At 43.0% G+C, this 15,231-nt stretch overlaps 1 protein-coding gene and 1 non-coding gene across 2 annotated transcripts; one reads left to right on the top strand and one right to left on the bottom strand.

Moving 5' to 3' along the window:
• The first annotated feature begins 5,261 nt into the window (after positions 1-5,261).
• Positions 5,262-6,665, top strand: LOC133902020 (probable protein phosphatase 2C 68). Its single transcript, XM_062343590.1, has one exon. It carries the CDS (start codon positions 5,372-5,374, stop codon positions 6,437-6,439), a length of 1,068 nt encoding a protein of 355 aa, XP_062199574.1. The 5' UTR covers positions 5,262-5,371; the 3' UTR covers positions 6,440-6,665.
• An 8,159-nt stretch (positions 6,666-14,824) lies between these two features.
• TRNAV-CAC (transfer RNA valine (anticodon CAC)) lies at positions 14,825-14,898 on the bottom strand. The gene has a single exon. It is a non-coding gene; the product is annotated as a tRNA-Val (tRNA).
• Between the last annotated feature and the right edge of the window lie 333 nt (positions 14,899-15,231).

The following is a 15,231-nucleotide window of genomic DNA, read 5'->3' as shown; positions in this document are numbered from 1 at the left end:
GCGGGCGCAGGGCGCTGGCTGGGCCAGCTCGGGCGTGGCCCAGGCGGAGTGGCGTGAGGCGGGGAAAGGAATGGGCCGGCATGGAAGAGTGGGCCGAAGGAGGAAGGGCGGCCCGGGAGGGAGTTTTAATCTTTTCTTTTTCATTTCTTTATTCCAATTCTATTTTCTATTCTTTTCTAAACATTTCTAAATCTATTCTCAAGCAAACAATTCAAATAAGACAAACAACAACCTAAATGCCTGCATTCAAACAAATAATAATCCTAATTCAAATTTGAATTTAACATTTAGAAATTAGGTTTGATCCTATGCTATTTGTTTAAACTCAAATTAAATCTAGGAAAATTTTAAAGAATTGCAAAATTTGAAAATCAGGGTGTTACAGATGATCAGTAGTGCTAGGAGCGAACTGGGCTCCAGCCACAGATGTTCCTGGCGGTATATCTCCTGTGACGCCGGTACCATGGGCAACAGTTGCCACTGTTGGATCCGCGAGAGTCCCAACGACATTGTCCTCTACAGCATTTTGATCTACCACCATCGGATCGTCGAGTGTATCTTCGACTCCTCGAGCCATGAACATGAATCAATTTGTTCGACTGCTCTAGCTATTGGTCGAGTTGTCATTGCCGCTATCCTGATCCTCATCCTCACTATCAGTGTCTATGCACTGGAGAACGTTATGCTCCTTAGGATCCCAGTTGATATGTCCCACCTCACGGTATGCGTCTAATGGGCAGGACTCGAGAATACCAGTATGGATCAGTGCACCTTGATCGTCCCAGCGAAAGACCATAGTTCCAAAGAGGATCTCAGATCCGGCAGAAGACGATGAGTAGATGGCTTTCGTCAACTCGAAGTGGTCATAGAAACTGTCATCAAAGAAACCAGGGTGGATGTGAATTCGAGGCATGATCAATCCTGAAAAGCAGAAGAATACCTTTACCTGGCACACCAACTATCGAAGATTAATTCCTAACAATATGTCCATAATTGACTAGAGTACCTTCGAGATCAGGGATTGAACACGAATCTAGACACGCGATGTAGACAGGTTCAGGCCCTCGGTTGGAGTAATACCCTGTATGGATGGTGATATATATGTATTCTCTCGAGTACAAGCAATGTGTCTAGACCTATTACAAGAAGTAGATTGGATCTAAGCTAAACTAAGAATGATGTCACCGAGTATGTCCTATAGCCTTGGTGCTTGCGTCGAGTTGCAGATGCGTGAGTTTTCTCCCCCTCCCCCTCCTCTAAGGGTCTAGGTTCCCGCTTTATATAGGGTTGATATGTCATCTCCTATTTAGCCGTAGTCGAGACGGAATCCTTCTTCTTGTGTACTAAGACGAAGGAGATGAATCTAACTTAGATACCAGTTATTCTCAAGTTGGGTAACCAATCGAGACCTTCCTAGTATATATCTTCTAGACATCCGGGTGCCATTTACCATAGATTCAGTTCCGTAGCATTCGAAGTTTTTAATCATGCACACAACATACCCTATCTATATGCGATATACTCCTTATGCATATATACCCTATAGTTAAATATTCGACACAACTGAATCCAACATCCACTCGCACAATTGATTGCATTGTTGATGCTGAGAATATCAATGTTGCTTTCCAAGTCACACATATAAATTGCTACATTAGTATTGCTCCTCCACTTGACTATTAGGTTACAATTCGCTGACGTCTTACACTGTAGCCTCCTACAACCTTAGACCAACTAGATTACTCCAGTTGCAAGTAGATAACTCCAAAGTCTCTACTTTCTTCCAATTCAACCCTTGATGCTTCTTCATGTTGTTCCATCTACACTTCAGAAACCCGCATATGCAACTTGAATCGATCTGTAACTTCACCAATTTGGAAATGCGCAAGCCCTGTCCAATGCAAACCTGCATCCTGAGCTCGCACCACGTGTTACCACAAAACAGAGAACAACCACCACCAGCACTCACGCTCATATGTGGTTGTTGTCAGTCTCTTCATCTCTGCTATCAGCGTCTGGCCTGTCGCCACCAGTTTGTCCGCCCCGCACCACAGTATGTTCATCCTCCAAGTAAACTATCTGTCAGCCTTCCCTGGACTATCTACCATGTGCCCGTAACTTGCCCAACACTCACCATCGAACTCTTATAAATCACCTTGCGCACCACGACCAAACACTATCAATAGCTTTTGCTCATCACCGAGCACCACAACTCAATCTTGAGGTTCAGCCAGTTGGCCAACTGCCTCCCCTCCTTTGCATGTTGCAATATTCATCAACGTATGTAACCTCCTATCATGCTCCGACCCTCGCGTACCACGTGCACGTTCCTACACGACATGCCTCATCACTTGTACACCGATCCATCCAATACCTAACCGAAACCTTAGTCTTGTCTCGCCGAATACTAGGCTATTCATTCGCGCCGTGAATTATTTGCTCGAGTTTGTCACTGAACCTGCTTGTCATCGTCGAAATGCTGGCCCATATCATTTCCTGCACAGCCCTATCCAACTCCAAGGCTACTCTTGTCGCCGAGCTTAGGCCACTATCGGCGAGAACTGCTGCCTATTCATGCATCACAAATCGCTGCCTATTCATGCATCACAAATCGCTAGGGTCTCTTTTTTTTTTTCTCTTTCCTCTTGAAAGAGAAAAACAAACAAAAAAGACCGCTTGTATAGGGGTAGAAAATGGCTATCAGATATCCATATTATCCGATATTTATATTTGGCCAAATGTAAATGTGGTAAGAAAAATCTGTATCCGATTGACAGACAGATACAAATATATACACATCCGAATTCGTTTTCCTGATATGAATATAGATATATCCGAATCCATTTTTCTAAAATGGATATGGATAATATCTGAATCCCAATATATAGAAATACTTCTATATAATATAAATTTGAGTAACATCTATTATTTTTTCTTATTCTCTTACTTAATTTTTTCAATCATACCTATTATTTTACTGATTGATATCGTACCACATATACTATAGTGATAAATCTGATCTTTTCATCTCCGATCCAATGGTCCAAAATCATCTAAAGTCATGGTATTATATTAAAAGTTACGGTCACACTAAAAGAAGTTCCTTATATTGAATTGTCATTATGTTTGTGTCAAATAAATTTATTATTTTACAATTTGTTTTTAAAGTTGTAGGATATTCATATACAACTGAATCTAGTACGTATTCGGATATAAATTTGTATTCAAATAATCTGATTCGTATTCGTATTTATAAATATTTATATTTGTATTCATATTCATATTAAAATATAAATAATAATATGAAAAATAAATTATTCGATTCATATTCGATCTGTTTCCATTCTATGCTTGCAGACACTGCGCACCATCTGCTCTGGTCCCTGCACGACCTCCCGCGCGACCTCGAGCTGGGCCAAATGGCTCTTTTTGATCGCCTCCTATGCTTATATTTATAAGGAAAAAAAAATGCAAAAACCCTCTAAAAGTTATTTGAATTTTTGACTTTTCGCCAGAAATTGTTTTGTGAAAAAAACCTCCAAAAATTTGACTTTGTTGCAAAAATTCACTCAAAAATAAAAAATATAAAAAATCACAAATTTTTTTAAAAACAACTAGAGACAATTCTGAGACATTCTGTGATTTTTTTTTTCAAAAATAATATCCTTTTTATTATATTTCATGAAGAGAAAGTTTAGAAAAAAAAACGTACAACTCATTTATTAACTCATGTTATTTTAACTTTATCATATCTACCATTATTTTTCATACAAAAATCATTGTTTAAGTAAACTAATAAAAGTGATTTCACTAATTTTGGTGTTATATATTAGTTATGAATTAATCTATATACAATATATTTACTCAATCCTGCACATTACAATAACTATTTCAAGATTTCATGTATTTTTATAAGATAGAGAATCATGAAATAAGACTAAAAAGTTAGTTTTATAATTTTTGAATTAGTAAATAATTAACTATGCATTTAACTCGAATTAATAAATAAGCTGCACGTTTTTTTTTTCAAATTTCCTCTCCATTAAATATGGTGCAAAGGATATTATTTTTGAAAAACAAATTCACAGAAGGTCTTAGAATTATCTCTAGTTTTTTTTAGAATTTTTTGTGATTTTTTTAAATTTTGTTTTTGAAATTTTATTATGCTTTTGCAACAAAGTCGAACCTTTAGGAAGTTTTTTTTACAACAAAACAATTTCTGAGAGAAAAGTTAAAATCTTAGAGAATTTTTTGCATCGTTCCCTATTTATAACGACTCTTCTCTATAAAGAAATCTAATTTATAAGTCATATTTTAACTTCATCATGTGCAAACAATACAACTATTAATATTATGCTAACAGATATCTAACCTAATCAACTGCATACAATTATTTCACACGTATCTAACAGATTTTGTACGATATTAATTTATGCTGTAAAAGAAAGTAACAACCAAATGTTAAATTTATTTAAGACTCCTCCCACGCGTCAAACAACGATTGAGCGGAGGCTTTCAGGATGACGCCGAATCTCTTCTTTTAACAAACCACCATCAAATCGAAGCGCGCCCTAAAATAAACACAACTCCACGATGACCCCCTTGGCTATCCTTTTCACCCACTCCCCAACACCTCAGCACCCCACGTCACCGCCCCGGTCGGTCTCCGCTCATCACAGCCCTTTCCACGGCGGGCCCCCTCCGGTACGAGTCCCGACTCGTGATCGACCCCAGCTCGGCGTACGTGCCGCCACGTCTCCATTCCCGGGCATCCCTCTCGCGGCACGTAGGCAGCGGGGGCCAGACGGCCGGTGGCTCGACACGACGCGCGCGCGGGCTAGCTGTCCGTCTCGACCCCGGTGGCCTATTCTACGCCGAGATCGCGACGGCGATCGCGTGCGCGGGTCGTCGCACGGCACAGAGAGACACGCGGCGCCAATGGCCGGTCGCCATCTCCGGACAACGGTTGGGTTGATTAGATTAGATTAGACTAGACTAGACGTCGTGCGCGATAATAATAGCGGTGCTGCCGTGCTGATGAGCAGATGCGCGGGCGTCACGTGTCGGGGGCCGGAGGGAGGAATGGCGGCGACGTGTCGTGCGGGGTGGGGTGATGACATGTGGAGATCGTGGACGGCCCCGATGCGGCGTCGGGCGGGGGGTGGGACCACACAACTGTCGCGCCCCGCCTCAGAGATCGCGCTGCCCGCCACGCGCCCCCTCCCGCGCCAGGAAGGGGCTGCCTTTAAAGTGGCCGCGTCGCGCGAAGGTCCCTCTCCTCTCACCTGCGTTGCGTCTTCTTGGAGCTATAGCTGTGGAAGTTTTCGAGGGACCGGCCGGAGGGGAGGGTGAGGGGTGAGCTCGTTGGTTGATGTCGATGGGGCAGGTGTGCCTTGACTCGGCGCCGGCGGTGGTTGTTGGGCCGGAGACGGAAGCGAGGGCGAGGGCGAGGGCACGCGCGGAGAGGCAGCGCCGAGCCGGGGAGGCCGGGAGGTGGAAGCATGCGGCGGCCGGGGCGGAGGCGGCGGTCACGAGGAAGCGGCGCGTGGAGATGGGTGAAGCCGGAGAGGTTTTGGTGGCGCGGAAGCACGGGGCGGCGTCGGTGGCCGGGCGGAGGAGGGTGATGGAGGACGCCGTGTCCGTGCGGGAGGCGTTCGCGGTGGGGGAGGTCGACGGCGGGGGGTGCGACTTCTACGGGGTGTTCGACGGCCACGGCTGCTCGCACGTGGCGGACGCGTGCCGGGAGCGGATGCACGAGCTGCTTGCCGAGGAGCTCTGTGCTGACGGCTCGGTGGCGCTGCGGGAGCCGGCGGCCTGGACGGCGGCGATGGAGCGGAGCTTCGCGAGGATGAATGCCGAGGTGATGGCCGGCGGTCACGGCGTGGGCGGCGCCAGCGGCAGCTGCCGTTGCGACGCGCACAAGTGCGACCACGTGGGGTCCACCGCCGTTGTGGCCGTCGTGGAGGAGCGCCGCGTGGTAGTGGCCAACTGCGGCGACTCTCGCGCCGTTCTCTGCCGCAGCGACGGCGCACCCGTGCCGCTCTCCTCCGACCACAAGCCCGACAGGCCCGACGAGCTGGAGCGGATCGAGGGCGCCGGCGGGCGCGTCATCTTCTGGGAGGGCGCGCGCGTGCTGGGTGTGCTGGCCATGTCGCGCGCCATCGGGGACGGGTACTTGAAGCCGTACGTGTCCTCCGTGCCGGAGGTGACGGTGACCGACCGAGCCTCCGGCGACGAGTGCCTCATCCTCGCCAGCGACGGCCTCTGGGACGTGGTCAGCAACGAGGCCGCGTGCGAGGTGGCGCGGGCTTGCCTCCGCAGGGGCAGGAAAAAGTGGTGCGCCGAGGCGGCCGCCTTGCTCACCAAGCTGGCCCTCGCGAGGCGGAGCTCTGACAACGTCTCCGTCGTCGTCGTCGACCTCCGGCGAAGGAATCACTAGCTGCTACCATGGTCCATGCTTGGCACCGTAGTAGTAGTTAGTGATTCTACTAATGGTTTTTCTTCTCTTCTTGAAATCATTTTTTCCTCTTTCTCCCGGAATCAAAAGTTCAGTGGAGCATTTAGATTAGTTATTGTGGGGGTGTGGAACAGATTGGTGTAACCAGAATTTGATCTGGATACCATTTGAAATGAAATGAAAATTGAACAAAATCATCTGAAGTCAACATGGGAAAGGGGGGGTCTAATGGACAGGTTCTTGGAAGACTCTGTGATGGGATTCAGATTTGCCCGAGATATTCAAGTCGGTTCAGGTGAGAAGGATGAATATAAACCAACTCTCTGAATTATGACAAAATCTGTGATCTCCAAACGATATGGTCTGTTTCATGCCTGCATTCTTGAATCTTTCTCAACCATGTCTCAATGATTCGGGGTTTGGTGGAGCACACAATCTCGATGATGTTGGGCTTGGGTAGTACTAACTGGTCGTGGTGTATTTTAGAGAACTGATCTGGATGAATTTTCCGAGGAAAACAAACCAGTGCACAGGTTCTTACAATTCCAGAGTCGTCCTCCTAATATGAACCGGAAGTCCGGAAGTTGGCAACTTTCAGATGCTTCCGTTGAAATTCAGCACGAAATATATATTTCCAAGTTCCATCCACCTGGAAGCATAACATATCTCCCGATTATTACGTGAAGCCCTACAATTCCGCAAACACTGTGGCCCAGCCACCCTGCCCAGTGCCCAGCTGTGTTCCACGTCTGTCGAGATTCTCGCCGGATCTCGGCGACGAACAGCGCGACGATTCCCAACGATATCTCTCGCTTTTGCCGAGAAAGATTGTCCTGGGCTGAAGTGACAGGACCAGCACCGGGAGGCCTTACAAAATTGCCCACTCCAAGCATCCTTGAGAGGTGAGGAGAGGTGAGTTTCGGTGCCACCAGACAGGAAATCTTACGCTTTCTCCAGCTCCGGCTCGCTCGTCCAGGTGTCCGTGCCCGGCGAAAGCTCTCACCGGTGTGACAGCTGACGCTCCAGCTGCTGGCGGGGTGCTGTAGGGATTGATGGGTACCAGAAGGCACGGCGGGAGCGTCGGTCGATTAGACACGCATCGGCGTGTCCGTGAGGTTGAACAGTGCTGCAGGGTTGCGTCGCTGTAGGATCCATACACCGGCTGCTGTCGGATGTGATCTGTAAAGCCATCTCCAAGGGGCTTAAAGTGCCTGAGGAGAAATAATATAGCTGCCTGATGAGAAATAATATAGCCTCGTCAGTAGGCACCTGTACAGAAGTACCCCTCTCCTATGCAAATGCAAGCGCCACACTTTTTCAGTGATTGTATTTTCTACTAGTTGATGGCCAACTTCGTCACAATGTGGCTTCACCTTCATGTTGCGAGTACCAGGGTTCAAAAAACCGTCGCGGTTACCGACCTTTCCGGTCCGGTTCGGTTTCAAGAACCGAACGATAACCGAAATTTGAATTCAAAAAATTCGAAAAAATAAAAAAAATTCAAAAAAAATTAAAAAAAATCTTAAAAAAAAACTAGACACAATTCTAAGGCTTTCTGTGAAAAAAAATTTCAAAAATAATGTCGTTTGCGTCATATTCTATAGGGAGAAAGTTTGAAAACAATAAAAAAAAATTAAAGCGTGTGGCTCAATTATTAACTCACGTTAAGGAAAAGTGTAACATGCAAACACATATTTTTCTCGTATAAAACGTATTTTAAGAGAACCTTTAAAATTGATTTCACTTTATTTAAAGTTTTATTAAATTCTCTATGATTTTTACAAAGTTCACAAGCATAAAGTGAATATGTTAAGAAACAGCACTGTAATTAACCTTTTCATGTCTACTATTATTTTTTCTACGTAAATAATAATATAAATAAGATAATGAAAGTGGTTTCAGTAAATTTTGAGGTGTGATAAGTCAGTTATGAATTAATCTAGTCGCAACATATTTACACAATCATGCATGTTACAATAACTAATTTATGAGTTCATATATTTTTAAAAGATATAGGATCATGTAAGAAGACTAACAAAATTAGTTTCATGATTTTTGGATTAGCAAAGAATAAACTATGCATTTACCTTGGTTTAACAAATAAATACTTTTATCATGTAGATTATGTTACAAGGAAGCCAACAAAATTTGTTTCACTTGATTTGAAGCTTAGATGAATTAGTTATTGATTTTACAAGATTGAACCCTTTTTTAGGTTTTTTGTTGAACTGCGCTGAAATTCGATAAAACCGCTCGATAAATCGAGAAAACCGAGCGGTTACCGACCCAAACCGCCCGGTAACCGATCAAATTAAAAATGCGAGAAAATCGCTCGGTAACCGACCCAAACCGCTCGGTAACCGAGAGGGCAAAAACACGATTTTTTCGCAAAAATTCAAAAATTGCCGAATGAATTTTCTCCGATTTTTTTTGAATTTTTGACGGTAATCGCGGTTACGTGAACCCTGGTTGCGACTGCCATTTGTTTCTCATACGTTTTCCTGCTGATTTGCAAGAGCTTCCCTCTCCTTCAGCGCGACGGATGTCGATGCCGCCGGGCAACATAGCAAATATGGCATATAACAAATAAAATTGTGTACTACCTCCGTTCTCAAATAGATATCGTTTTAAAATATGTGTAGTTAAATTTTAAAATTTTGATTACTAATATACACAAAATTATTATGATTTGATACATAAAAATCTACTACTTCTACTACTACTTAAAACGTTTCTACTGAATTCGTCCGTCTGCCCGCCCCTTCGTCCGACCCTCGCGCGTCGCCCGTCGGCCCTTGCCCGCAAGCACGCATCGTCCGTCCGATAGCGCAAGATCCCGTCCTCACACATCCGATTCGTCAGCGCAACCTTCGTTCGCGCCGATCCATCACCCCCGCCTTCCGCTTCCGCTTCTTCCCGTGCTCATCCCCAGGCTGAAGGAAGCGCATTGCGCCGCCCTACCCTGCTGCACCCCGAACAACCCCGTCGCCGCCCTCCACGCATCCGCAAAACTGCCACGCCCCCTACCCCCCGCATGACCCCGCGCGCGCCCAGCAGCCGATCCAACCGATTCGCCGCCCGCACCACCCCGCTATCAACGGCGTTGCCGCCTAGACTATTGTGTCGTCCTCCTCCTGACCTCCTCCGAGTCGCCCTCTTCACCGCACTCCATAGCCAAGGATCTACCTCGTCTGCCGGGAAGATCGTGCGTCGGCCGCTGGGAAGATCGTACCTTGGCCAGCGTGGGCCTACGCCGCTTGGAGGCCCGTCGACTGCCTGTGCCCGGCTCGGGGTGCGGAACGCCGTCGCTTGCCTTGGCCCGGGGCACGCCACCGTCGTCAACTTGGAGCACAGATGGTTCTCCTGCTCCACCGTCGCCCCTTGCCGCTCCTCCTTCTCAAGTCCGTCTTTGCGAGCTCCAACACCCCCGACCATCTCGCGGCTAAGATCAACAAACCCCTGGCAGTGGACTCCGATGAGACGTGGCCCTCGCCGGTCCATGTTGAAGATCATGGGAAGAAAAGAAGAAGAAGAAAATAGGTATGGTTTGCTCTTCTTCCTCCTCCATATGCTTCGTAGTGCTCAGATTTGCATTTTCTAGACTGCATCGCCACCCTCCTGCTGGTCCGTGTTGCTCAGCTGTGAACACCCATTCTAACTTGTGATTGATTTCTTTGTTGCTGACCAACCCTAACTTGCTTGGATTGGTTATCTAAGAGTGAGCTTTCCTGGGAGATCGAAGCAGAATGTTTCATCCAGTTAGAACTGGCTACAGCAAGTTAATAAGTTAGATCGCTCTGGTTTCCAAATCAGCACTTCAGCAGCTAGGGATCAATACCCTCTGTAAATACTAAGGTACAGCGTGGAGTTCTAATTGATTTCGTGCTGTGAATTATAATCTTTTGGTTCGCTCATTACTGTCTCATTGTTGTTAGCCTGATAAAATTTGCATAAGAAATTATTATGGCTTGAAAACCCTGTGAGGATGCTGATGATAGCTATGACACTTCCTTCAGCCTGGGGAAAGCAGCATGTAGTTTTAATCTGAAAGTTCTCTGGTGGAGAGGGCACACAGTAGTTGAAATCTAAGCACACAAACAATTCTTCCTTTTGGGAGAATTTCGAGCTTGCAATTTGTTAGAAATAGATTAAATACTCCATCCAGTTTTACCTCTTCCTATCTAAATGAAAAAAACAGCAAGCATCTAGATAGCAAGGTACGGCTGGGATGCTTTTACCGATGTTTCTATTCTTGTTCAGATGTTAATTGAAACCTAGGCGAAGAATGCCCATGTCTAGATTCATGAGTTCCTTAGTGAATTCTTGAGTAACATGATATGGTACTGTTAGTTTAGACAACGTACTTTTCCGTCGACATTAGTCTTTGGCATTAGGAATCATGCAAGAATCAGGTGTTCTGTAGAGACAGAAATAAGCAGAGTGTACTTTTCTCAGATTACATGTTCGCAGTTCCATAAACAGAAAAGTAGCAGTCTGACCATCTGCTTAAATGAAATCACATAAATGTCAATTTTCTTCTTGCTATCTACATGAATTCTATGATGACCAATTAAAGAGATTTCTGTAACAAAGAATTAGAAAACCGTGACCTTCTCATAAGTTTTCGTCCCTTTGTTTCACATTGGGGTTACATGGCAATTCTGTATGATAATGAAAAAGCACAAAACACAAATTAAAGAGGTTGGAATCAGGTAATGTATCACCAACAAGACCTGTAGAATGAACAAAAGGACTATGGAGCAAACTTGGTAAACGTGGGAGCAAGCAAACATAACTGGGTCAGTCTGCATTTACTGCATTGATCTGCTCATATCTGATCATGGGGCGTGTTGGAGCCATTTAGAGTACCTATGTTTTGCGGTATATATACTCATGATGTATGAAAATTTGTATATGTTCATTCGAGGATAATATATATTTTTCATTGATGTAAGCATTGATGTGATGTTAAGATAGATCCATGAACTTCCTATAGTACAAGGTGATATTGTTTAACACTTCAACTGATAAGTTTGTATTCATGGTTACTTTTTCCCTTCTATATGTTTTTGCAGATTTCACATCAGTGGCAAATTATATTGATAATTTTTTTGGGTGTTGCTTCTGCTATTGATGCCGTTAGGAGATCGTTAGGAGATGTTCTGTTCATCCTATAATTTCTTTTTCGTGTTATCTGTATCATTGATAACTACCACTGTTAGGGACTTTTATGAATGTTTCTTCTCTTTTTTTGGGTTATAAGACATGAGAAAATAGATGTCCATATTATGCACCTGTGTTGATGGAGACATGAGAAAATAAAAATTCATTGGTGATAAGTGTAGCTGAGATGAAAGATGTGAGAGCTCTTCACTTGTACGAGTCAGAGATGAGTTACCTCCTTTTGATGTGATGTATATCTCCGAGGTGTAGCATTCAAGTCTATAGGCCCTACACTAGCGCTATAAATATATATGCGGGCAACGAATAGGCTGGAGAATTAATTAACTAAAAAGATCAAATATGTTTTTGTTTTTTTATGACATCTTGTTTTTCTCACGGTACGATTGAATCAGCCATAGAATTTTGACATCTTTGAGGGGCATGACTAGAAGGACTACATGTTCATGTGGTTGCCAAACTATCTAACACTCTTTTCCTGGCTAATAATCAAAAATTAGTTTTCATGATAGTTGAGTTGGAGAGTTAAATGGGTATCTCTATGGTAAGATTTAGGGTTAAACGTTGCTGCCTAAATCTCTATGGACGATGGCTTACCTTGAGTTGCTTTTGAGGGGAAAAAATGTATTTTATTGATATATTGGACGTCGGATTTTGAAGCCTTTTTAACTCACTGACACCTTACTTTCAGAGAAAGAGACCAGAGATCTCAATATAGGACACTGGAGGAAATTAAGAAGAGCATAAACTTGGCTTTAAAGATAGAATCTACTCTAAACTTTTAGAATCAATTGCGTTTAGACATAAAGAACAATATGGGTATCTAGAGCCACCGCCAGAGCGAACATCAGGTCCTCGCCGTCCCGTCTGATGACAAAAAAAAAAAAAGTGCTCAAAGCAAAGTAGTACATACACGATGAATATCGTCTATAGAGAGGTCCTTACGGCATAGGCGAGGTATTTGTGGCATATTTGTCATTTATACTCTACATAATCATGATTAGCTTTTTTTGAATTTTATCCATCTAATTTTAGTTATTTTCATTTGTGCAGGTCAACTCCCTTGCATGTTTAGCACACATGATAGGATTTATTTAGCTATCGGAAAATTGTTATACAATTTTTTTTTATCCTGCTTTGATGCTGGTAGTATGCAAGAGAATAATTTTTTTCCGATCCGACACTGGTAGCTAAATTCATTGCTTGTTGTAATGCTTGATATTTAGTGATCACAGTTCAGGTATTGCAATGAGATCTTTGATGGTTGCGCGCCCAATTAGATCAATCTCGATCAGAGGCTTGACTTTGAGCGTGTTTTGAGAGATCACAACAACAATTCGTTCCTAGCTTGTGATTTGAGATATCAGAGGCTTGAACTTTTGAACACGTGGTAATGCTGCGTTTGCCCAATTTGATGTGAAATGCTTACATGGGTGAAGTGAGTTCCCCCGAAATGATTAATGACAGTGCAGTAATATCGTTGATTGGGAAATTTCTCATCCTGACATAATTAGCTTTCTCAATCTCATGGGGTCAATATTGTATTGGATGGCCTGTAGGAATTACTTTTGTGATATCATGTAAATGCTTAATATGTTCCTTGGTATCATCTATTATTGGTCCATATATATTACCAAGGGTCTCTACCTTACACATTGTCCTGCATAGTCTCCCGGGGGATAAACTGAGTGTACCTTAACTGTTAACCTTAACCAACTTCATATCAAATGTTGTTTTACGATCCATCCAGAAGCACTGAAATAGCTACGACCTCACCACTTTGCTGCAAATTAAACAACCAATTAATTATCCGAAGCTATCTGACTGTGAGCACGTTGTGAGCTGTCGTGCAATGTGGATACTAAGAAAGAAAACAGTAATATCTGGCCCTGCAAAGCTTGATACTGTATGAGGGTATTATTCCCACTTGGTTTGAAAGAGCTGTTCTTACAACTACACAGGTGTGTATGCATGCTGATAACTTAATGGGAGCGTCAGGCCCTTCATGTGTGCTCTTGTGGAAGTGTGTGTGAGTGTGGTAAATGTAATAATCTATTGCAATCGATTAATCCTGTATTGGTAGTTGTGATGTTGACTCAGATATCATGTCTAAAGATCCAACCCCAGTAACTCAGTTGAGATCTTCTGGATAAAGGGAAGACAGAAACCAAACAATTAGTATGTCGTGGGGCCTTACAAGAGCATAAAAAAGATGCATTTTTATGAAAGAGCTTCATATACTAACTTATTATTTGTTGAAGTTCCTTCCATTTCATAATTAAAAATCTGTTGTTTGACAATCTTCTTCTATTCTAAAGGAAACTTTGTGATTTTACCATGTAATTGTTTGAGCATGATTACATGATCTAACATCTATCAACTTTGTGCAGGAGGATAGTGCAAAGACGGGGAAAGTTGCTTCTGCGGGGATGTTCTTTCTAGGCTTTCCTGTATATCGATTTGAACAAAATAATTCGGTGAGTATACAAGTTAGTGCCTTTTTGCCTCTCGTTGTGTTTCTTTGTGGGTTCTCTTTTACAAGCTCCAATTATTACTAGGCTGCTACTGCGAAGGATCCTGACAATGCATTCTTTAAAAGATTTGATGGCTTTCAACTATGTGAAGTAAACGAACTGAAAGCAGGAACCTATTGTTTCGCTGTCTATGGTACATCATTTTCTGTTGCACCATATTTAGTTATCCATGAATAATATACAATCTATTGAAAATCAATAATTTTTTAGGCATGAATTGTTTTATATGTAATCTCTACCATAAGTTGAGGTAGTTGTTTTTCACCTGTTCCACCCAGTTAACAATATTTATCACGTACAATTTTTTGGTTCCCGTTGCAACGCACGGGCACTCAACTAGTAGTAGTAACAAATTTGTTATGAAAAATATTTTAATATTATCTAATTTTTATCAGTTTTTATTAAGAGATAGTTATCAAAAGTAATAGTTAAATATATTTGTTAGACACCGTGTCGATATTTTAAACGATAAGTAAAAGAAAATGAAGATTGTACAATATTTAATAACGAAGTAATATTTGTTTATAAAATATGAGCCACCTAACATAACAAAATTGAAGGTAGCACAACGTAGTAATGACGAAGCAAATTTTGTTTATAAAATATGAGCCACCTAACATAACAAAAAAGAAGGGAAAAAAAGAAAAATAAATGTCTGAGCCCAGGTTCGAACTGGGGACCTTTAGTGTGTGAGACTAACGTGATAACCAACTACACCACCCAGACAACTTGTTCTGGTATGACAAGTTCTCCAAGTTAGTACTAGGCCATGAATAGAGTGATTATGTCCTGTTAATTCTATGCTCGACTTTGCTCTTCTCAACCGTGTTAGTGGTTAACTGTAGTGCCACGAGTCGCTTGCTTGACGGAAGGAGCTTCCTGGTCAATTCCATCTCCAAGTGAATATGGAGATAAGTTTCTATACATTAGATTATCTCTAACCGATTTCTGTCAGGTTTAGAATCTTTTTACGAAGGAATTTTTTTTCCTTAGCGTTCTAACGGTTTTCTTCACGGTTCCCATCACGAATGAATTTTTAATATCATTCCCTTCAAGATG

This window comes from Phragmites australis, chromosome 20, assembly GCF_958298935.1.
Source record: "Phragmites australis chromosome 20, lpPhrAust1.1, whole genome shotgun sequence".
In the NCBI taxonomy this organism is placed as follows: Eukaryota; Viridiplantae; Streptophyta; class Magnoliopsida; order Poales; family Poaceae; genus Phragmites; species Phragmites australis.
The sequence above is the reverse complement of the archived record's forward strand: the minus strand, read 5'-3'. Positions and strand labels throughout refer to the sequence as shown.

Coding starts and splice junctions, on each gene's coding strand:
- LOC133902020 (XM_062343590.1), top strand. CDS start 5,372: ATGTCGATGGGGCAGGTGTGCCTTGACTCGGCGCCGGCGGTGGTTGTT.